Here is a 25,502-nt window from a genome sequence, read left to right on the forward strand (position 1 = left end):
AATGTACATGTTTACTGCATGGATTTAATTGTTCTTACATAGCACTGTGACAATGAAAACCCGTTTCAAGAACAAAAATAGCAAATTATTCCATGCCCTTCAGGAAACTAATCCTACATGGGTCCATGTTTGTGATGAAGTTCACCTGAAGTTCAGCTAACATACAACTGTGGCTAAAACTTCCAAACTATCCCTGCATCACAATTCACCTGAGAACTTAAATTAATAATGTGATTAATAAATAAAATAATATCTTCTTTCTACATACATTTCCTTCTCTCCTACTATACTGTAGGAGACAGAGGCCATTTCACTTGCAGGAAAGGGCATTTGAGGCAGAAGAAACCAGCTGGTACCAGGGTGGAGGCCAGCTCGACTCGCTCAGGAACAGTAAGAGGACAATGTGTCTACAGTCCGGGGTTGGCGGGGAGATCCTACAGACCTTGGAGGTCATTATAAAGCCTTTCCATCTGAGGAGGAATGGAGTGGAAGTTTTCAGCAGAGCAGAGCCACAGACTAGAATGACACTAAAAAGGATCGCTCAAGCTGCAGAATTATGCAGCTACTGCAGTAATCCTGGTAAGAGATGGTGGTGGCTGGGATTGGCAGAGCAGATGGTGACAAGTGGATGGATCACTACATGTTTGCAGATAAGCAGAGCCAATAGGTTTTCCTGACTGACAGAATAAAGGGGAGGAGAGAAAGAAAGGAGTAGAGGAGGACCTTGACGACAAGCAATGGAATGGATGAAGCTTCTATCAACTGACATTCAGATGACTGACATGAGATAAAATGGGTGTGAGGGGAAAATAGATAGTTCTGTTTTGGATGTTCTGAGACAGTGAGAGTCTAGAAGTTTTCAAACTCATTAATTCTGCTTCCATAGTTCACCAAATTAAAAGCTTAGGTTTCTTAGCCTCTTCACTTGATCTCTTTGGCAATTTCCTTGTTCAGACCCTCATTCTCACTTGACTCACTCCAATTTCCCTATTCAGTCTCCATTCTCCCTAAATGTAGACATCAACTATGTAACCAGATATATTAACATATTCCTAAAAAATTAAATCTCATTATAAAATGAAAACTTAGCACTGGCCCTATCATCCTTTACTACGCAGTCCCACTCTAGCTCTCTTTCCTTCTCACTACACATTAAGTATGCAAGGAGATCCAACCAGTCCATCCTAAAGGAGATCAGTCCTGGGTGTTCACTGGAAGGACTGATGCTGAAGCTGAAACGCCAATACTCTGGCCACCTCATGTGAAGAGTTGACTCATTGGAAAAGACCCTGATGCTGGGAGGGATTGGGGGCAGGAGGAGAAGGGGATGACAGAGGATGAGATGGCTGGATGGCATCACCGACTCAATGGACATGAGTTTGAGTAAACTCCAGGAGCTGGTGATAGACAGGGAGGCCTGGCATGCTGCGATTCATGGGATCTCGAAGAGTCGGACACGACTGAGTGACTGAGCTGAACTGAAGTATGTTGTGCCTAGTCACACTTCTTTGCCTGGCAAACTCCTAGGAGTCTCCCTATGTGCAGCCAAACATCGCCAGTTCAGTAAAGCCTTTTCTGACTCACTTCTGGCAAAACTGACCACCCCTCCTCTGTGCTGTCCCAGAATATTGGTTACACCTGCTCCACATCACCTATAATGGCATGTTACTACTGGTCTGTTTACATGTCCACCCTATGAGGACTCAATAGAAGCTGCTCTGTCTTATCTGCTTTTTCACAGCATCTTACTAAGCGGTAAGTTCAAGGAAAAGTCTCTGCTAAACTGAGTCCCCACCCCACCCTTCAATGAAACTATGTGTCACTCAGAAGTAGTAAAGGTACCTGTGATTCAAGATCTTTCATCCTTCAGATAAGCCACCCATCAAGATTCAGAGTAGGTTTTAGAACAGCCTCCCCCATCCCATCTGCAACATTAGGGACAAGGACAGTTAGAACACCCAGAAAAAAGGAAGTGGGTGAGGGGCCAAGACAGTGTGATGACAGAGCAGCCTTCATGGTAACTGAATTGTCAGGCATCCTGTGTATTTGAACATACTGAAGTCTTTATAACATGCCTATGAAACAACATAGTACAGCTTTCAAACAAGCATCCAATTAATTTCTTGGAATTAAAAGCTCTATTTTGGCTCTCTTACCAAATTATAAAACCATAAGAGCAAGAAACCCAACACCTAGCAGAATATGGTCCTCAATAAACATGTGTTGAACATATCAATGGCAAATGAACCCAAATACATTTTGATCATACAAGGAATGGTTTAAAAAAAAAAGGTAGATTATATGTAAAATTATACAGAAAACAAGTGCTAAAAAATGGAAACTTTGGGATAAATATTTTTAAAATCTGGGAAACATTAACCCAACTTCACTATGATGGCATGCTATCATTTAAGTACTCGCTTATCATCTAAAGATCAAGAAAGACGACAAAAAAGAATAAGGCCCCTAATTTTGAAAAACATTTTTATTCATCTTAACTTCTTTCTACTCCACCCTATCTCTGAACAATTAACTAAAATTTCTTTTGCATTCATTTTAATATTAAAAAAAAAACACTCTTAGGTAAATTTTCTTGAACATAAGGATTAAAGGAAACATCATATATTGAAGATTTTCCTAATGACAATGAACCTAGAGCAATAACTAAACTTGAGTATTTATATTTTTTCCAGGAAGTACCTCCTAATACTACTATGGTAAACAAACCTCTCCTTGAGGAATATACTATGATGTGGAACACATTTCTGAAGTACCCCTCCTTCAGCATAGCTTTTGAAAAAACTGTGATCTCATTAGCCTTCTTTTGCTGAATAAATCATATTTTAAGATGTCAAAATTAGTTACAAAGCACTTGTTGGAAGAAGGTTTGTAGGTCTAGCAAAACACGATTCAGCTCAGTTACACATTAATAATAAAATACTCAATTCTCTGTTAAAGCAACAGATACACTGAACAAGTTGTTTTGATTGGTTGGTTGTAACGAAACTGACATACCTGCAAGGAAAGAGAAGGCTGACAGCACAAAACCTTATGCATTTTCATAGGAGTAAGTCTAGAAACAGGAGGGTGAATCTTCAGCTCAAGAGAAACAGGTTAAGTCTTAAGCTACGGCAATTTCTGCTTTTGCATCTCATTTCCTAATACCCTTCAATTTTCTCTCTTCTGCTATGCATTATAAGAAATGAGACGGGCAGGATTAGTTTGGCTCCTATATTAACTAACAGTCCAAAAATAATCATTATATTAGAATGGGAAAGGTATTAATTCTTCTGAGAACCATCATATAATATAAAGAAAATTATTTAAACTACCATATAACATGATTTTATATAAAATATCCAAGATCTGATATACATGGTGAGTCGTACAATGGTGCAGACATTGCTCATATACCATTTCTTATGCATTTCAACTCCAAGGCTCTACTACCAATAAATTCCTGGGTTTTTTAATTAAGTTTTTAACTCAAAAAATGGTACTCCCACATCAAGACAAATGCTTCCCCTTTTCACACTGTTAACAGAGGGCAGCCAAGTTTATACATTTTCAGAAATATGTAACAAAAAACAATGTTTGAAAATGAAATAGTTCATAATTATGAGCTAATTATGATTTTGACAAGCTCTACATACTATAATGTTATAGGGGCTTTCCAGGTGGCACTAGTGGTTAAGAACCCATCCCCCAGTGCAGGAGACGTTAAGAGACTTGGGTTTGATCCCTGGGTCAGGAAGATTTTTTGGAGCAGGGCATGGCAACCCACTCCAGTATTCTTGCCTGGGAAATCCCATGGACAGAGGAGACTTGGTAGGCTACAGTCCATAGGGTCACAAAGAGTCAGACATGACTGAAGCAACTTAGCATGCCTGCAAAGTTATACTGCACCTGGCCAACTAGTTTATTAAATGTTATGAATGCTTAACCACAACTACAAAGCTTATTGATAGCTGTAAGGACTAAATTTTCACATGTAAAATTTTTTAAGGATTCAATTATTCTGTTAATAGTTTTTTAAAATGTTTTCAACACAAACAATGAACATCGGCCTCCTTAACATTACTTATTGACTGCATTTTGCTATGTGGTTCTACAAAGCCTTGTTTACCTTTCTATTAGCCCTAAAAATTATTAAATCCTTCAAATATTAGTATATACAATATAAATTGAGATTCATCATGAAACTGGCCTAACTTTAAAATCAATTTTACTCCAGTTCAAAAATTTTTTGTAAATATTTTAAGAATCTTTCTTCAATTCAATAATGCTTAATGCAAATCAATATATTTAGTGTCTCTCCATTTCTATTCATGTGTTCAAATATAAACCGACAATAGTACAAAATGCTAACCATGAAGAATCTAGATCCAACAATAAAGTCACTCCATATGTTTCAGTTTTATCACTGCCTACGTGTCTTGTCAAACATTTCAGTGAACTACCATTATTTTTCTTAAAGAAGCAACAACCTTCTTTTACTAAAAAACTCTACGTTTGAAAAGCTTAAAACTTAAAATGCAAAGCTTAAGCCTATACCATCAAGTCTCAACAATCTATTTTAGTAGCTGATTTTAATCAAACACAAGTTATACTTGTATTTTGATAATTAGTACTAACATCTGTCAACAGAATAAAAACAAGATCATGAAAACCACACAGTGAGGGTTTAATTGCCCAATTCTCTTATCTTCTAGGAATAAACTATCATCTCTCCAGCAGATGCCAAAGATAAGCAGAGAGCAGCTGAGGCTGAGCTTTTTATGTATATTTACTGCCACACAGCGTACCTGAAAGATTTCCTAGGATGATAACTGTTGGGGCTTGGAAGGCTTACTTCTCTAATAACAATAATCTGTAGAGTCATTTAGGGTTGGGGCTTCCCTCGTAGCTCAGTTGGTAAAGAATCTCCCTGCAATGCAGGAGACACAGGTTCAATTCCTAGGTCAGGAAGGTCCCCTGGAGAAGGAAATGTAACCCACTCCAGTATTCTTGCCTGGAGAATCCCATGGGCAGAGGAGCCTGGCAAGCTATAGTCCATGGGGTCGCAAGAGTCGGACAGTTCTTAGCGACTAACCCACCCTTCAGAGTTGAAGTTTATTGTTTTTAACAAATCTATTCATGTAAATGTTACATAACCCCGTGATGCCTAGGAAAAAAGGAGATTGAAGTGCAAAGAAACGAAGTTCCCCTGGCCAAGATCACAGCCAGAGAGCAAAAGAGTCTGGAATTACCATAGGTCCTCTTATCAGAGGGCTTCTCAGGTGGCTCAGTAGTAAAGAATCTGCCTGCCGAGGCAGGAGACGCCAGAGATGCAGGTTCGATCTCTGGGTCAGGGCTCTCCCTGAATAACGAAATGGCAACCCATTCCAGTATTCTAACCTGGGAAATCTCTCAAGGACAGAGGAGCCTGGGGATCTATAGTTCCCGGGGCCGCAAACAGTCAGACACAACTAAGCATGCACGTATGCCTCTGAGCACAAAGCAGTTGTCCTGTTACACCTCCCAGCACTGCCCAAACTCCTTAATTAACAAATATGTTCAAATAAAGGCTTCAGTAGCAAATCATCAAGAGACATAACTGCTGAGAGGAGTGAGACTGGGTTAAGGATAGTCATTTGAAACTACCCCCACCCACCTTTTTTCCCCTTAGCCAGAAGAGAATAGTCACAGGGGTTTTGCCCATCAAGCTAATTAGCTAGTGGACTGGCATTAGAGCTCACCCTGACTTTTCCTCCCTAAAACAATCACATGACATTTTAATTGGCTTAGTTTCCTTTGAATTATTGCTACCTGTGATACTAGAGACTCAGACAACAAGTAAAAAACACAATACAAAGGGGAAAAAAAAATCCTTTGTCTTGCAGTTAGAACCCCTGGATGCTTCCTGCGATAGATGTGGGACTTTAGGTGAGTTTCCCCACCTCCCTAGGAGAAGAGAATTTACTTCCCAGTGGTTTGTGAAGATAACAGCAACTGATCCAGTACACATGCCAAGCACAATGCTCACCCCCTTCAGCCCTGGGTGGGGGTGGAGGTTCCTTTCTTTTTCTTCACTTAAATCTTACAGGGAAAAAGAGACTGCTAATATATTAGACATCGAACAAGTAAATCAAGAGTATTAGGAAAGAAATCATATCCCTGTAGACACCTAAGTAGCAGCTCAAAGAAAATTCCTTGGTACGAAAATTCTATTATGCTTTGTAAAACTTAAAGGCAATTGATTAATATCAGACTCCATGCCTAGAGAAAGTGTAGATTTTTAAACGTAAAAATTCAAAGCATCTTTTCCCTGTCTCACAATTGCTATAACTGTCTCTGTTAACACAAAACAAAAAATCAAGAACAGCACCCTTTTGCTATTAAATGGTGCAAGGAAGAACGTCCCCCCCCACCCCCATGGCCTAACCATACAAATTACTCTCTTACTAGCTTTTAAAGACAAGACCACTGGCATATGAACCTCAGGCTTGAAACCAACCAAGATGAATGCCAATTCTGGACAAATAAATAAATCCAGATAAACAAATCTAGTGAGCAATATGCCTCAGTAGCCAACATAGATAAATTGCCTAGACAAGTGACAGTAAATTTGTTTCATCTTAAATGTCAACTATGACTGACAGCAGAAATCCAAAACATTGTATATGGGTGCGACTCTGAGGCCAAATCAATGGTTCTGAAGAAACAGTGCCAGAATCAATCTGCAATGTCTGCCAAGGATGGAGAAATATGCAGTGAGACTATTGACCAGCCGTTTGTCATCCATTTCCAGAGTTATCTGGCCTCACAGGAAACAAACAAACAAACAGCAACTAGCATGGCTTCCCAGGTGGCGCCAGTGGTAAAGAACCCGCCTGTCAATGCAGGAGACATGCGATGCAGGTTCAACCTCTGGGTTGGGAAGATCTCCTGGAGAAGGAAATGGTAAACCACTCCAGTATTCTTTCCTGGAGAATTCCATGGCCAGAGGAGCCTGGTGGGCTACAGTTCATGGGGTTGCAAAGACTCGGGCCCAACTGATGTGACTTAGCACACACGCAGCTTATTGCTAGATATTAATGACATTAGTATAGCAATGAAATCTCTGGAGATCTCAGTGGCATAAAATAAGTGTTTTTAAGGTACAGGTGACAAGCTATAATCCAATTTCTTTTTCCATGGGCATGGTGGAGCCAACAATTGTGTGTTCATATCCCATTTCCTTCTCCTCTTGGATACATAGCTAGACTTCATTTCCTACTTTCTCTTACACTTTGGTGAGGCCATTGAAATCTTGCCAATGGAAAATAGGTGGAAATGATGCCCAGGCATCATCACCTCAATCTTCCCTGCAATACTTACTCTCCTTTCCGTCATCCTTCCTCCATAAGACAGATGCATAGAATCCTGGAGGGCTCTGAAACACTAGGTGATGAATTCGCCAAGATGGGATGAACTATCTGTAGCAAACTGTGATGTGAGCAAGAAACAAAACTTGTGTCAAGCCACTAGCTCTTAGGGTTCCCCACTAAGTAGCTCTGGCTGGACTAGAAACTGTTAGCATCATGCCATGTATTCATACAGGTCACCCAGGACCTGAGCAAAGTTAATCAGTGCTTTTCCTTAAGCTTGTCTAAAACTTTAGCTCTAAGAAAACAGTCCCTTTCTTTTGGTGAAGTTGTTTGTCAAAATAGTTTGATTTATATTCTTGTAACTCACATTCAAAACAGTCATGATTAATATGACAGTCATGATTAATATGAATATGAAGCAGAAAGTAAAAGTCCTTCCATCCACAGATAACATTTTTGCACATATTCTACCAAAATAAATACTATGGGCATACACACACTTCCTTTAAAAATGAAAACTGAATTATATCTCATCACTTGTCTTTCCATGTCAACTATACTTTAAGAAACTTATTTTTAAAGGCTGCTCAGTTGCTTATTGTTGGCACACACCATCAAGTATTTAGGTGTATTATTTTGTATTCCTATAGACTGCTGCAACAAATACCCTTAAACGCATACTTTTCTCTATTTTTCCAATTATTTATCTGAGACAAATTTATAACAAATTCCTGAGCCAAAGGATTTTTAAGAGTTTTGACTAGTATTGCCAGTCTGTCCTCCCAAAAGTCTGTATCAATTTACACTCCTGCCAATTGAGTGCCCAACTTACACTCTTATTTTTCCACCTGAAAAAGTAATACTGAATTCAATTAAAGAAGCATCTTTTGCTGAATTCACCGTGTAACTGCATGAAATGATTAGAATGATCCATAAGAAGGACCAAAGTCAAATCTCTGTTCCACCACTCCATATATACACACGCATACATACACAGAACCGACTCTTGGCATAGCAATGTTACTACAGCACACTGTTCTTCAAAAAACATGCAATGAAGTATAACTAAAAATTAAATGACTCCTTTGGAACCATGACGAAAATTCTTGGGGGGAAAAAGAACAGACAGACATAGACAAAGCAAAGAGGAGAGGCAGGTGTTAAAAACAGTGCAGCCTGTCTGCGATTAGTGATTAGCACAGGCTCAAATCACTCTTCCATGTACCTTAAATGAGTACACTCATGCTCAGTCAAGGGTAGCCAAACCAGTGTAGTAGAGTTAACCAGGTAGTTAACCAGTCTTAACTCTGGTTAACACTTAACCAGAGTGTTAAAATACTTAATGAAGAGACCAGAAAAACATGAACACATTGCAATTCTATTGGGATAGGAAGACCAAAAAAACCCCAAACTTCATTATGCCATGGTCTAACTGAAGTGTTTAGCTAGATGACAGATCTGTAAGTTGTACAATTTGATGCTAATTAAGTTGATAATGAGATTATATGAAGTTTTTTAAAAATTTCTATTAGGGAAGAATCAATAGGATATTTTCTGATATCTTTTTAACATTTACCTCAGGAAAAATTACAAACGACAGTGATATGAAAGCAACTGGCTTTGGAAAGAATAGGAGAAAGGAAATATTCTTCACATAGATATTTTCTTAACCTAAATTTTAACAACTTTTCTATTTTTTCTTTGGTGTTAACAGGCTAACAGACCAATCCAATGAAGTATGGTGCAAACATACGTAGATATACTTAATATATATGGTGCTTTGGGGGGGGTTGGGGAGGGTTTGTATTTTGGGGTTTTTGTTTTAGATTTTTAATGGTTGGGAACTTGATTTACAAAATTCTCTTATTTCAGTCATGATAGTTAAGGAATGTTATAAATAATGTCACCACAAGAAGAAGATCAAACTAAGAGACCTTAAAGTTTATTTTAACATGCCGTTTTTAGAAGACTTTCAACTAAATGACACGTGTCTGTAAACTTTACAGTCTTCATTGTCACCAATGGCATAGGGACCATTCTCTCGTGTCAGCACCAGGACCCAAGAGCCAAGCAAAAGACAAGGAGAGGCAAAAGGTAAGCAGGGATCAGACTGGCAGGATAAGGTCTGGAACAGGCATCAGGGGAGCTGCATGACAGCCCCTGTGTCACAAGTGCCCAGGGTTACATCTGCATTTATGGTGAATCTGAATTCACACTTGTAAACATGTGTGCAGGTATGTTACATTCCCATGTGACCCCACACAGAGAATATTATCTGGCAAAGGCACAGCAATCAGAATTAGGTGAACAAAGCAATGACCCATTAGGGCAGCTGCTCAAGGCAGATAGAAGTATTCAGTATTAACACACAAAGAATGTGTCATTTTCACCTCTTTGGGACTCCTCGTCTGTAAAAATGAAAAGCTTGGACAACTTCTAATATTCTCTGGAGCCTAGAAGACCCTCCAGATCTGGCCCTATCCACAACTCAGGTCTCATATTCTCAATCTTCTTTTTTTTTTCCTCCCCATTTATTTTTATTCATTGGAGGCTCATTACTTTACAATATTGTAGTGGTTTTTCCATACACTGACATGAATCAGCCATGGATTTACATGTGTTTCCCATCCCGATCCCCCCTCCCGCCTCCCTTTCCATCCCATCCCTCTGGGTCTTCCCAGTGCACCAGCCCTGAGCACTTGTCTCATGCATCCAACCTGGACTGGTGATCTGTTTCACACTTGATAGTATACTTGTTTCAATGCAGATTTGAAAGAGACATGTGTACCCCAATGTTCATCGCAGCACTGTTCATAATAGTCAGGACACGGAAGCAACCTAGATGCCCATCAGCAGACGAATGAAGAAGAAAGCTGTGGTACATATACACAATGGAATATTACTCAGCCATTAAAAAGAATTCATTTGAATCAGTTCTAATGAGATGGATGAAACTGGAGCCCATTATACAGAGTGAAGTAAGCCAGAAAGATAAAGACCAATACAGTATACTAATGCATATATATGGAATTTTAAAAGATGGTAATGATAACCTTATATGCAAAACAGAAAAAGAGACACAGACGTACAGAACAGACTTTTATACTCTGTGGGGGAAGGCGAGGGTGGGATGTTCAGAGAGAACAGCATTGAAACAAGTATACTTCTCAGTCTTCTTGACCTCAGTCTTTCAGCAGCCCTTATTTAACTTCTTTCAATTCCCAAAATGTGTCTCGGTCACCCCAAGCCTCTTCCAACACAACAGTCTGCGACAGCCCTGGTCTACTCCTCGCCCAGGTCAGTCACGCTCATTCTTTAAAGCTGGACTTAAACATCACCTTTGCTGCAATGCACCTCCATGGAGGACTTCATCTCCCTTGTTAAAACTTCTTTTAAAACAACATGCAATTAGCTTTTTTCATTTTCTGTCTACCCAAGTAACTTGCAAGCTCTCTGATGCCAAGAGTTGTGTATCTTGCTCCCTCTAGTATCCCACGTCTTCTGAAACAATTATTGGCGGTGCTGTATGTGTGCTCAGTAATGTCCAACTGTTTGCGAGCACATGGACTGTAGCCCACCAGGCTCCTCTGTCCATGGGATTTCCCAGGCTTGAATACTGGAGTGGGTTGCCATTTCCTTCTCCAGGGATCTTCCTGAACCAGGGATTGAACCTGTGTCTCTATCATCTCCTGCACTGGCAGGTGGATTCTTTATACTGCGCCACCTGGGAAGCCCGGAACAATTCCTGGCATTTAGTAAATACTCAAGTATTTGTTTGGAGAAGGCACTGGCAACCCACTCCAATAACTCCTGCCTGGAAAATCCCATGGACAGAGGAGCCTGGTGGGCTGCAGTCCACGGGGTCGCGAAGAGTCAGACAAGACCGAGCGACTTCACTTTCCCTTTTCCCTTTCATGCATTGGAGAAGGAAATGGTAACCCACTCCACTGTTCTTGCCTGGAGAATCCCAGGGACAGGGGAGCCTGGTGGGCTGCCGTCTATGGGGTCGCACAGAGTCGGACACGACTGAAGTGACTCAGCAGCAGCAGCAAATGTTTGTTAAATGAATAAATGATAGGATTGTGTTTAATAAAGCTACGAAAAGCCTCAGTACTAAAAGTAACTTCTAGTTTCCCCAAACAGGCCATGAAAAGCCAAATTTAATATGCTGATATTCACTGTTCTCTTTACAAAGGTAAAAGAATCCAAAGCTTTCAGTTATGTTGTCTCCTTTCCTCACTGTTTCTCTAAAACCCTCAAGCTGTTAATGATAATATTATATCACTGTACATATAGTGAATAATAATCATTTCAGTGAAAACTAACAGCATGTAGCTATTTTTGAAATAACATTTTTCTTCTATAACTATCCTTACCATTAATAATGTAGGTAGTTATATATTATAAAATGGCCAATGAAAAACAATGCTACCCAACTGTATCCAACTCAAAACGAACCTAAACAAATGGGAACACACATCTACACCCACATGAGGCCAGTGAAGAGTTTTCTTGATATGAACATCCAGTCATCCACTACCTCATCAATAATGATATACAAGAGAAGCACACACAGGCTTTAAATCCATAACCAAAACACTTTTCCTATCAAGGCTATAATTTTAACTAGATTTAAAATCTCATTTCTGAAACCTAGTTTCACTCATTCCTTTTCAGTAGGTTTCAGAAATGAGATTTTAAAATATATAAAGACACAGAAGCAGCATGTATAAAGGCCCCCGAATAATGCAGAGTATAACGAAGCTGATGAATGTCAGCGTTGCTCTGGAATGAACTATGGGGTGTGTAAAGGGGATGGGGGGCAGAGGATGGGGAAACAGGTGGATTGCATTTCTAGCATACAGATGAACTAGCAAGGAGGAAAACACCTGATAATTTAGATAAATATTACAGGCACCTTCCACTCATTTGGCTGTATTCATGAAGAGGTAAAAGCAATCCAAGGCCAGAAATGAAAGAAGATGCAGAAAACCAAATGGTAAACTGATCCTTGAGAGAAGGCTGACCTGAGGCCGTGTGCTAGTCTGACTGGCCAGAAGCTTAGATTTTAACAGCCCTTTGAAGAACAAAAGACCGGGCAGGCGGTGAGGACTAAGCAAGACGGCTAACTGGAACCAAGACCTCCTCATAGAGCCGGGACCCTTGAGTAACTTCCTTGCTAAAATTAGGAGAAAAAAAACAACTAAGAACACCTTCAAGCAAAGGAAGATCACAGGAAAACAATTCACTCGACCTAGGTCTTTGGTAGATGTGGTGGGGGGAAATCTCTGGGGCATTTGTAAACATTGCTTGTCACCTTGCTGGAATTTGTGATTCAGATTTTTATTACAGATTCACACTCCTCTATCCAAGACCCTTGAGTCATATATGTTTCAGAATTTAGGATTTTCCAGATTTTCCTAAAGTAGTATGAGGCACACACCCATAAACTAAGTAACCTAGTATAATCTGGGCAACATACATACAACAGTCTTTCTGAAGCTAAGATATGAACCTTCAAGGTACGTAGTAAAATGGCTATGACTGATCACGTTTTGTTAACAAATGATTTCCATAAGAATTTTTTTCTTCTGAGCTTTTTGGATTTTCAAATTATGAATAAGAATTATGGACCTGGATCTGCATTAGATGGGAAGCTCCAAGAACAGAAATTAACTTAAGGCACTCCCAGGATGGTAGTGCATGTGGGACCTTATAGAAGCAAACACAAACCCTCTCTAAATACAGTTAGGCTTTCTAGGATTCCCACAGATGAAGTCCTAGACAATATGATCTCAGAGTCCAAAATTACAAAACATGTAAGGAAACAAATCATTATTGAAGGTCAGGAAAAACAATAGCAAAAGCAGAGCTTCATGTACCTGATCTGTGAGATACAGAATATAAAATGAGTTGTGTTGAAAATGGTAAAGAAATAAAAGAGAGACTCAAAATGTGAGCAAGAAATGTATATTATCTCAATGTAAGGCAATATTGAAAAACTTCAAAAATGAACAATATAAATGAATAAAGTTAAAAACTAAAGAGGAGTAAAAGCAGACAAGATATAGCTAAAGAGAGAATTAATGAACTGGAAGATATTTGAAAAAGCAAGCATAGTAAAGAAAGTATTAGAAACTATGAAAGGTATATTTAGAGATGGATGTAATGAGAAGGTCCAGCACATACATAATCATGTCTGAAGGAGATAAGAAAGAGAATGGATGTAGGGAACAATCAAAGATAACAGAAAGGCAGGGAATTTTCCAGAACTGATGAAAGACATAAATTCTCAAATTCAGGAAACCCATCAAGTTCCAAATAGGATAAACAAAAACAAAACTACATCTAAACAGACATACAGTACAGATGCAGGAGACAAGATTTATAATGCAGCCAGAAAAAGAGAGATTTCCTGAAGGTAGCTAGACTAATAGATGACTGTTTAAGAGCAACAGTGGAAGCCAAATGTTACCTTTAAAAAGAAAATAACTCAATCTAAAACTGTATATCCAGATAAACTATCCTTCAAAAAATGTGGGCAAAGATTTTTTTTAGACAAAAACAGAGTTTACCACTGAAGAACCTTACTGAAGGAGCTTCAAAAGGATATAGTTCAAGAAAACCTAAGAAATAATGAAGGAATGGTTAGCAAAAAAGTAAAGGTGGATATAGCTACATAAACACTGCCTATATGACATAATAATGTCTGGCTTTGGAGATTAAAACAACAATGGACAATAAGACCCTGGACAATAATAGCATATAAGAAGTGGATGACTGGAATTAAAAGCTTCTAAATTTCTCTTTTGAGGGGAGGAATAAAGAGAGATAGTGGTCTAAGTAGACTTTAAGGACATATATTAAATTTTTAAAGGCAACCACTAAAAGGACTGAAATAGTATAGTTTCCAAACTATAGGGGAGGGAAGTGGAATTAAAGTAAAAACCAAAGCAATCGAAAGAAGACAAAAAACAAGCCCAGTAAAAGGAAATCAGAAAGGATCACATATCAGTTGTTATGCTGGCAGCAGCAGTAATGGTACTAGCAATAGTAACAACAGGAACTGTACTAGCAATGCTAACTACAGCAGTGGTAGTAATAACCGATGCTCATTGCATGTTTATGTGTCAAGCTCTGGGCTAGTATCTTAGATGCATTCTCTCTCTTATTTCTCACCAAAATTGAGGTAGATACTAATATTAATCATTTTACAGATTAAGACTAATTACTGATCAAACCAAGTAGAAGACAGCTAAAGGAGGAGAGGTCAGAGTTTTAAAAGAACTGATCACCCACTGTATTTGAGTGAAAGAAAATCCTTGTGGGAGTGGTCTGGGCAATTGAGTGGACAATGTCTGACACCCTACAAGGATTTTAACACTTCATGTGTGAATTAGGCCAAAGAGACAGAATATACAAAGGAGGCTTGAGCTGTGTTTTTTGTCTTTGGAATTATGAGTATCTGTTTCAAGAAGCTTGGTTGTGAAAGAAAAGCAAGGGGATGACAGGTTGGTTGCTGGAAAAGGTCACAGAATTCAAGGAGAGTGGTGTGTAGGAGGTTCTGTTTGTTTTCAAGGGAGATACTTGAAAATTTCATAAGAGAGCTAGAGCGAGAAGTTTAAGATACAGATGACACAAAATAACTGATGCAGAAAGGAGAGTTATACCTTAAAAATAAAAGTGCTAATCCTAGGAGAAAAAACAAATGATCAGGCCCCAAGGCAAAACCACACAAAGCAAAGATCTAGCTTCTAGCTTCTCTCCCCTGGGTAGCCAGGAATGGCACATCACAAGATCTCTTAGAAGACATTAGAGCCTTCCTAAAGATGCATAATAGAGAAATCTTACGGACACATGAGAGATCAGGGGAGGGGGACAGGAGGATCCTCACACACTAGGCACAAATGAAGAGAAAGAAGGAAGAAAGAGCTATAGAAGGGCTGCAGACTTCAGGTTATAACTCTTTCTGGTTGGTACTTTCATCCAACTGCTCCAAGGAAGATTCCATCATTTTTTACTTACAGATCATCATGTAACTGATACTGAGTATGCCATTCAACTATTCTCCCCTTCACAAAAAGTACAAGATAGAGAAGCTTCCACATTACATAAACACCAAAGAAAAACAGATAGCCAACATGTCCCTTACAAGCAAGCAAAATATTCCTCTGTACAGAGAAATGAACTTACAAACAAAGTGAAACTGGAGAATAAACATTTTTTCATGGCAAGAAATGTGGCTTTTCAAATTATTTAACTGCATTTAGATTATAAGGAAGGTTCTCTCGGGAGCTGCTGGCTCAGGAGTTGAATCATCTAAAATACAACTCTGTAAGGAAAGCATCCTCTGCCCTCAGAGAACATGGTTATATGTCACATTTGACCTTCTTTACCAAGTTATTAAAACCAAGATAAGCTCCAAAGAACACCCTATCCCAGCATCAACCAATTTGAAGAGAGTAGGTAGGATATTTAAAAGGATATTTAGTTGTGAAGGGCTTCCCTCATAGCTCAGTTGGTAAAGAAGCCACCTGCAATGCAGGAGATCCCAGTTCAGTTCCTGGGTTGGGAAGATCCCCCAGAGAAGGGAAAGGCTACCCACTCCAGTATTCTGGCCTGGAGAATCCCATGGACTGTGTAATCCATGGGGTCCCAAAGAGTCGGACATGACTGAGCGACTTCCACTTCATTTCACTTCACCTCACTTACTTGTAAAAAGCTAAGGGAAAGATCCAAGGCAACTAAGTGCACAGATTAAATTTCAAATTAAGACTTCAACCACCATTTATTAAACTAATATGGCAATGAACCAAAAATCTAGATTTTAATCTAAAATGCAGGAAGCTTATTTTGCAATTACGATATGAATGTACCTACTGCATAATAGTTTTACATATTTTTTCGTATACACAATCTCTTAAATCCCTAGAGTAACTTCTAAAAAAATGATTTATCAGTTTTATACTGGTTCTAAGAAAGTATCTGCTAACCACACTGATCTCAAAAGGGAAAGAAAAAACTAAAGTGACCCAAAGATATTTAACATTATACCATAAAAAATATTTCTCTGAAAATATGGAAGTCAAATGATCCAGGAAAACATCTTTATTGTTCCAGTAACTGATATAAAGCCTACTTAATTATTGGGTTGGCCAAAAAGTTCATTTGGGTTTTCCCAGACCACCTTCTTGAGAGGTATGAATGAATTTTTTGACCAACCCAATATTTTAAAATCATTTCTAGGGCAAGCTCCCTGATATGACCTAAGAGACTGTGCCACTCTTCTTCTGCTCCTGCTAACCTCTCCACCTCTTAAGATCTCTTCTCCCCTCCTGGGATGCTGATCATCATCTGAGAATGTCACAGGACCACACAAATTGGACCCTTTCAGATTTAAGGAATGAATGATAATAGTGTTGAATGTCTTTAGAAGTCTATTCCCCTCATCTCTTCCTGACTATCGAAAAAATAACAGACTGTTCTAAACCATTTCCACACAGGCTGGGGCTTCTGCTGAAATCGAGGAGAAGGAACAAAGTATGCCTCTGTCTAATCACAGGGTTTCTTTGGACAATAACAAATAGTTAAATGAGAACTGAAGTCAAAGTAAAATACATTTACAGCAAGTTAGCACACTTCTCATATTGCAAGTTATGCTAGTATTCAGTAAGCTTTCATACACTGCTGCACATTAATTTCACTCAGTAAGCTTAGCTTACACTTTTGATATTAGCACCATACGTTATCACAAGTACAGATATGATGAGCAACTGAAAACTGATCAACTGCATCAGTATACAAATAGCACTTCTATAAATGAAAATGTATTTTATATGCTATATTCTAAAGAAGACTATGTAAAGCAATTACATTTTTTAGTTAATTGTTCATTCTGTTCACTCATAAAATTTCTTACTTATTAGTAGATATTTTATAAATGAAGTTAAAGTGGTAGGACTTCTGTGGTCATTTGCCAATATTTGCCTTGAATCAAAACATAGTCTATATCTCCTATTACCTTTACCTGATATTCTTATAAGAAATACAATCTTATTTTTTTCTTATTTTGGGAGGGAAAGAATCATTTATAAATGTCAATATCTCTCAAACATAAGCTTTAGAACTTGAATTACTTATTAGTAGAATAAGCTCATTATTAAAAACTCTCAAGAGGTTTAAAATGGAAAAAAATAGGATTACAGATAAGCGATTTGGCTTTTCATATGGTTTGGTCTAATGTTGATAATAATCTCTAAGATTGAAATTTTGACAACCTTAAACAGGGCATTTTAACAATATAGTATATGCATATAAATTGTTCATAAGAGCAGTTAACCAAAATTAATCTTATACAAGGGCTGCAAAACTTCCCAAATTCTCCCTGCAGGTGTTACTTTGGGTCAGCTCTTATTTTGTTGTTGTTCTTCAACCCTGACACAGCATTTGGGTAAGCAAGCACTGGATGTTATACTGGATCCCATTACTGTATTATTTGACCTGCGTTATCCCTTAGGCCATCAACTACAAAACAGAAAAGGAAAAACAATGGAAATGTAAAACAGTTTACATTTTGTAATGTAATGTAACCAAGTAGGTGAATGCTTGCCAAGTCCTGGATATTCTATATGCTATCAAATAGGTACACAATGTTACAGGGAAAGGATGTACAAAAAAACTTATGTCAAAGTAACACTGATTGAATGTTCAGTCGCTCAGTCGTGTCCAACTCTTTGTGACGCCATGGATTGTAGCCCACCAGATTCCTCTGTCCATGGGATTCTCCAGGCAAGAATACTGGAGTGGGTTGCCATTTCCTTCTCCAAACGTTGATTAGGTGTTTAATTTTCATGTGCAAAAGGCAACATTATTCTAGTAGAGTGTGGAATAAAAGCTTTACATAATCTAAAAGAACCTGAAAACACAGAATCCTTACTTAGATTATTAAGGATTCTATCCTTAATCATATCCTTTAAGTTTCATATATAACTTCTGATTATGGAGAAACTTTTCTGAATATATTTTTCCTCCGAGAAAAATACTATTACTGAAAACAAGAGAAAAAAATTGAGAATATATGTCCAGAATTTCCTTATTTCTCTACCTTCTTATTATATGAAATTCTGCCTCCAGATGTTAACAAATCATTCCTCCAAAAGCATAAATCATGTATCATTAAGCATTATTTTATAGATTACCATAGTTAACAATAATTTTTGTGGCCTATCAACCCAAAGAGGAAAAATTATCTTTTAAACCAGTATTTTAAATAATATTAAGTACACATTTCATAAAGATTCTGAGCCCAATTAACCCAAGGTTTTTTTTTTTTTTTTAAAATCACAAAACCACAAACTCTGTTCTTACAACCTTCTAATCTGAACGCCAAACTGCAAAATTACATACAAATCCAACTAGCAAAAACTTTTTTGGTTTCATTGCCTCAACTCTGCATTTTGTGCTCTTTTCCTCCTAATTAGTATTTAATATTTTCATGACTAAATAATCTTAAGATTATTTCAGTACCCACAGAGAGACTTAGCTATATGTTTGCATGTTTTAATAAGTGGTGTGACTCACTTTTAAAACTGGTGTGTTACTGGAAACCTGTGAATAAACTACCAAGGTCATCTACTGTTATCGAAAGGAACATTACAAAGAATTCTGTACAAAGATGCCTTCCTACAATGCATATACATATAACATTATTCATTTATATGTTGAGATCTTCCATATCATGTTTAATTAAAATAGGTCATATCCGTAACTTGATATATATCTTTCCAAATTCCACCTTAAGGTTGACTTTAAATGAAGATAATTTATTTTATGCCTTATTGGAAAAGTAAAATGTTAAAGAGAAAGACCAATACTCCTCAGTCCTTGGCTTTTGCTCATTTTTTAAAATGAAAGAATAAAAATTTTTCATGCCTATCATAAAAATTACAGTAAGTATGTGGAATTGTGATGCTCAATTTCACACAAAGCCATGCAAACAGGATGGGTATTCTGAAGATTAGACCATTCCAGTTCATATGGTTCCTTTCCCCCCTCTCACTAGAGAATATTACTAAAAAAACCACACATGGTAGTTAAGTGCAGTGGTTAAATGCTATGAATATTAGTTACCTTCTCTGAACCTATTAAGCAAAGATAAATTAGAAATGTAAAACTCAGGGCCTGGCACATAGTAACTGCTCAATAAATGTTTAGCTCTTATTATTACTCATCTTAATAATCTGATACAAGTTTCTCCTTCAGCTGATTTATTTAAATATGGAATCTTCCCCCTATATTCCACATCTTCAGAATCACCTCACTCACTAACATATGAGGGCGATACTAAAAAACCTGCCACGTGGAAAATTTATAAAAGATTTTCCAAGATCAAAAGATTAAGGTGACTATGGAAGAGTCAGTCTTTCTCTGAATCATGTTTAAGGAAAGTCTCAAACCTCTGAATGTTCTCTGAAAGGTATCAATATATGGATCTATCATTTTCAAACCATTTAGCAAATCCATAACCTATAGCTTTTTCTATTATGAGGACTGGCTACACTGACACCTACCTTTCAGACATGAGTCATCCTTTCAGAGTTGGGGAAACTGATGGAAAGATGGCTAAATGATTCAGCACACTGCAGCAAAATAAGCTGGTCATGAATTTATAATTTCCACTTGTGTTAGGGGTCCTGGCCCAGTTGACCTCTCTCACCCCTGCACTGCATGGATAATATACAATACCATAATCATGTTTTGTAAAAAGAGACTCTCAGAAAGAGAGTAATGGTGAGTACCCCTCAGACAAGCTTCCAGAAGCAAAATTATCCATTTTTATGAGACAACAGGTTTGCAAGCCTGGAGAATCCTTACATCATCCAGCTACAAGCTTCATCAAGCTTTGCTTATACTAGGACCAGAGTCAATTCTTACAGTGCTGTCATTTTCTCAGCTGCACAAGGCAGACACTGGGGAAGGCCCGAAGCATAAGAAAATCTGAAAATGGGCAAAGGAAGCCAGATGGGAAGTGGGTACAGCTAGCCCATGTCTCTCATGCCAACACTGACCTTTACCAACAAATAACACAGGAGGATAGAATCTAAGCAGGTCCAAAAGACCGAACAGTAACTACAAAATATATTATTACTTGTAAGGAGCCTCACTACTCAAAGTAGGTGAAAACCTTAAGGGTCCCTATTAGCCCTTCAATAACAAAACATTTACTACGCTAATCCAATGAAATCTTTAGAAATAGATTCCAAACTAGATTAAAGACTTTCCCATCAAACAACCAAGTTTGTTTTTTTTTTTAAACAAAATATGAACCGAAAGTTTTCATCTAAAATTGCACCATCTCAAATGCTGGCAAAGCACAACCATTTTGTGCGCAGAGCATGGCCATTCTGCCCAGCAGTTCCTGAGAATGGGACAAACAAGTATGCCAGGATGTGGAAAATGAAATCTCCATTATCTGTGAAGTGCAATTTCCTCATTTAGGAGCTTGACTTTATTTTAGTTTGCTGTGGTAGATCTGACCTTCCAAAAATCCATTTTGGTGGTTATTTCAGTTACGAGTGTGCGACCCCTAGCTGCTTCTAATGTGGACTCGAGAAGGGGCGGGGGTGAAAAGGGGTTTTAAAAAAAAAGGGGGGGGGGGGTGAAAAGCGCCTAAACCAGAACACACAATTTCTTGCTATCTCGGTGTGTGTGTGTATATATATATATATTTCGTTTATCCACTAAAACCTTGGCGGGCAGGAGGAGGGGGAAAAAAAAAAAAAAAAAAGGCTCACAGACAAGATTTCAGGGCTGACCCACGGCGACACCTCGACAGCGGGAGATTCTGAGCTCAGTGAGGGCCGGCCCGGCCCCGAGGTCGCAAGGCTGCAGCATAAGCCGCCAGCGAGCCCAGGCCGCGCCGCACGCGTCCAGAGCGCCCCGGCCGTGCGCATGTCCCACTTATATAAAGAGAGGCTTACAGTCCAGGTGCTTTTTCTTGGGGCCCATCACTTCATGAGTGGTGGCTTTGCAGACCGCTCTGGCTACAGCGGAGCCTGTCACGCTGTACTGAGCCGCGGCGATCCGATCCGTGAGCGTTTGGCCCGACATCTTCTCCGGCCGCGTCTACAGCCTCCTCTTCTGCGGGAAAGAGGGGGGAGCGGGGGGGGGGGGCGGGGGAGGGGGGAGATGGTCCTGCTTTAAGCCGCAGACTTGACCCTTCGAGCACCCAGGCCTTGCCTCCTCCAGCCGCACGGAGGCTCTCTTCTCCGTCCCCGCCCTGGTACCACCTTGCCGGAGCCAGCAGCGCGCTAAGCCCCGCACCGGCGACGCGGTCTGGCGGGGGGTGAGGGGGTGGGGAAGGCCTTGAGCGAGACAAGGTCCCCTCCAGAAACCTCAGCGCGGATCCGGCGCCAGCATCATGACAATGTCCCCGAACGACCCTCCACTTCCCTCCCCCACCCTCACCCCCCATGCTGCCCGCCTCACCCCTCTGCGCCCCTCTGTCCAACAGCACTTTCCCCGCATCCTGATCTCCAGTGCCAGACCAGCCCCCGTGTGCGTGCGGGTTATTCCCTGGGCGCCGCGCCCGCCCTGAGCCCACCTCTCGCCTCCCCGCCGCAGCGTCTCCTCCGAGCAGCCCGCAGGCTTCGGAGAATGGACCGGATACCCAAGCCGGGGCCGCCTCCCTCCTCCTCCCCGCGCCGCTGCAGCAACCGGCTCGGCCCCCCTCGGTCGCGGCGGAGATTATCCTAGCGTTGCGCCATGTTACGCGTCCGCCTCCCCTTCCCTCCTCGCCGCCGTCTCCGGGGCCCCGCCGAGGCCCTCCGCCCGGAGCCCCCTCCTCTCGTCCCCAAAGCCCCACCGCAGGGGCCGCCCCGGGGCTCTGCGGAGGCGCCCGAGTCTCGGAGCGCCTCGCCCCTCCTGACAGCCGCGTACAGAAGGACTGACAGCCCCAGCCCAGCACCCCGGCCGCCCTCGAGCGCGCCGCGGAGCTGTCACCCGGCCGCTGCCCTTCCTCGCGCCCTAGGATTATCCCCTCCCGCTCCCCGCGCGGCCCGAGCGCAGGGAGAGGCCCAAGCCGGCTCCCCGGTACTCACCCCGCCCCAGGAGCGGCGCTGCCCGCCGCAGGATGAGCGGAGCCCGGGTCGCCGAAGGAAGTCGCGCCGGGTGGGTGTGTGCGGCCGCGCGCGGACCCGGTGCCCCGGGGCGCGATGCTTCCAGCCCCGGCCCAGCCCCCGCCCTCAGCTCCGCGGTCCCTGCGCCCGCCGCCCGCGGCCCCAGGAGCCAGCCGCACCCGCCCGCCGCCGCGTCTCCCCAGCCCTCCGCGCTGCGGCCCCATCCCCGCCCCCACCTCAGCTGTGGTTGCTCCGACGAGTCAGGTGACGGCGGCGGACAAACCCGGGCGAGTCCTCCACGCAGCGCCTCGCGGCCCCCTCCCAGCTACTCACACACGCCGCCCCCCCGGGGCCGCGAGCTTCCAGGCACGGGGGCCGCGCGCGAGCATCCCCGGCAGGCGCGAGCAGAGAGGAGGGAGGCGGGGAGGCCGACGCCCGCCCAGCCAACCACCCTCCGCGAGGCGCCCGGCAGCCGGTCGGCTCCCTGGACCCGCACCCCGCACGCACTGCGCGCGCGCGCCGCGCACACCTGCCGGCCGTCTGCAGGATGTGCCGGGCGGCGGGGGCGTTGGCGCAGCCGGGCGAGCGCGGTCCGCGAGTTCTGCTCCGTGGACGCCGGGGCTGGGGCGTCGTCGCGCGCTGCCTGGAAAAACCCAGTCCTTTCTCCCCTACATCTGATTCGCCCGCCAGCCAAAGGCAGCAGAGGCCTCCATGGGCAGGACGATTTTAAAATGTCAAATTCTGCTGGCCCACAGGGCCGTTACCTGTGCGTCCTCAACTCCTTGGAGCGCCTCTACTTGTCTGTATTTTAGTTGGGAGCTGGCGTGGGCAGTTCGTCTCTAGCCACTTTGGTCTTAAACGCATACTGAAGTCTACTACAAGGACGCATAATTAACAAGACCATCGATCCCGTTCCAGATCATATGCAGAGTGGTTTTTTAGGTGCGTAAGAAAAACTCTTTTGCACTTCTAATTCTTCCCACTTGAATATAGCCTTTGGCTGTGTTAAGTGTATTTGAATTCTATACATGGATTTCTAAACAGGGCTTTGGCTACGTCACGTGCTGACAGTTTCTGAGATTGTTATTCACCTTAACCTAAAAAATCTTTTAAATTCTCCCGGTAGAATCGAGATGAGAACTTCACTTGTGAATTTTCTTGCGATTTTTCCTGGCCTTGTTTTATGCTTTCTTTCATTTAGTACAGGGTTCAGTACGCAAAGGCATGATTTTATAGTTGTTGGAACTGATTCTAGCATTAATTGGAAGCGTGACGACTGAAGAAAGACAACCCAAGACTACCTTTATCAGGTTCTAAATGCTTGTCTTCCCATATCTAGTAGTACCACACCTAGATAGTTAAAAAAGAAAAACTTCCAGTCAAAACCTTGTCCTCAAATTTTGTAGCAGCTTTATGTGGTGGCACCAAACTGGAAGAATGTCACTCTAGTGGTAAGTGGATAAACAAAGTGTGATATATACCACACGTGAAATATTATTAAGCAATAACAGGGAACAAACAACATAGATGAGTCTCAGGTGTACTATGCTACATCAAAGAAGACCAACCCCGCACACTGCTTATGTTGTGATTATATAACATTCTGAAAAAGGCAAAATTATAAAGACAAAGCATGTCAGATGCCAGGGGGTAGGGGAAGAGATAGACTGCAAAGGGGCAGAAAATATTTTTGGAGTGATGTAAATGCTCTATATCATGATTGTGATAATAGTTACACAACTGCATATATTACTCAAAGCTTACCAGTTTGTACTCGTACAATTGGTGAGTTTATGGTATGTAAATTATACCTCAATAAATCTGATAAAAAGAACTAGAATGGCAATATCATCAGACAGAGTAGGCTGCATAATAAGAAATATCAGTAAGGTTAAAAATGCACATTTCATGAAAAAGGAGAGGTTACAACAGACAATGCAGAAATAAGATTCTAAGACTATTATGAACAACTATATGGCAATAAAATAGATAACCTGGATGAAATGGACAGACTCTTAGAAAAGTTCAATCTTCCAAGACTGAGGCAGGAAGAAATAGAAATTATGAGCAACCCAGTTACAAGCACTGAAATTGAAACTGTGATTTAAAGAAATCTCCCAAAAAACAAAAGCCCAGGACCAGATGCAGAGAAGGCAATGACAACCCACTCCAGTACTCTTGCCTGAAAAATCCCATGGACAGAAGAGCCTGCTAGGCTGCAGTCCATGGGGTCGCACAGAGTCAGACACAACTGAAGCTACGCAGCAGCAGCAGCAGAACCAGATGGCGTCACAGGAGAATTCTAGCAAACATTCAGAGAAGAGCTAATGCCTAGCCTTCTAAAACTCTTTCAAAAAATTGCAGAGGAACACCTCCAAACTCATTCTACCAGGCCACCATCACCTTGATAACAAAACCAGACAAAGAAAACAACATCACTGATGAACATAGATGCAAAACTCCTCAACAAAATTTTATCAAACAGAATTCAGCAGCACATCAAAAATCTCATACACCATGATCAGGTTGGGTTTCTTCCAGAGATGCAAGGATTCTTCAATATATGCAAATCAATCAATGTGATACACCATGTTAACAAATTGAAAGATAAAAATTATATGATCATCTCAATAGATGCAGAAAAAGCCTTTGACAATATTCAGCACACATTTATGATTAAAGCCCTTCAAAAAATGGGCATAGAAGGAACCTACCTCAACATAGTAAAGGCCTTATATGATAAGCCTACAGCAAACATTATTCTCAATGGTGAAAAACTAAAAGCACTCCCCCTAAGATCAGGAACAAAGCAAGGGTGCCCACTTTCCCCACTGTTGTTCAACAGTGTTCTGGAAGCCCTAGCTATAGCAATCAGAGAAGAAAAAGAAATACAAGGAATCCAGATCAGAAAAGAAGTAAAGCTCTCACTATTTTCAGATGACATTATACTGTACATAGTAAACCCTAAAGAGTATCAGGAAATTACTTGAGCTAATCAGTGAATTTAGCAAAGTTGCAGGATACAAAATCAATACAC

General features: G+C 40.9%; 1 protein-coding gene across 1 annotated transcript in view; it reads right to left on the minus strand.

Moving 5' to 3' along the window:
- Window positions 1-22,790, minus strand: part of SNAP91 (synaptosome associated protein 91) — a 150,193-nt gene extending 127,403 nt beyond the window's left edge. Inside the window, exons 1-2 of the mRNA XM_065911257.1 lie at window positions 22,702-22,790; window positions 21,329-21,488 (exon numbers count right to left, since the gene is read on the minus strand). Coding sequence (XP_065767329.1) covers window positions 21,329-21,458 — 130 coding nt within the window. The 5' untranslated portion in view covers window positions 21,459-21,488; window positions 22,702-22,790. The remainder of the gene's footprint in view (window positions 1-21,328; window positions 21,489-22,701) is intronic.
- Between the last annotated feature and the right edge of the window lie 2,712 nt (window positions 22,791-25,502).

The sequence above is a fragment of the Muntiacus reevesi genome, chromosome 19 (assembly GCF_963930625.1).
Source record: "Muntiacus reevesi chromosome 19, mMunRee1.1, whole genome shotgun sequence".
In the NCBI taxonomy this organism is placed as follows: domain Eukaryota; kingdom Metazoa; phylum Chordata; class Mammalia; order Artiodactyla; family Cervidae; genus Muntiacus; species Muntiacus reevesi.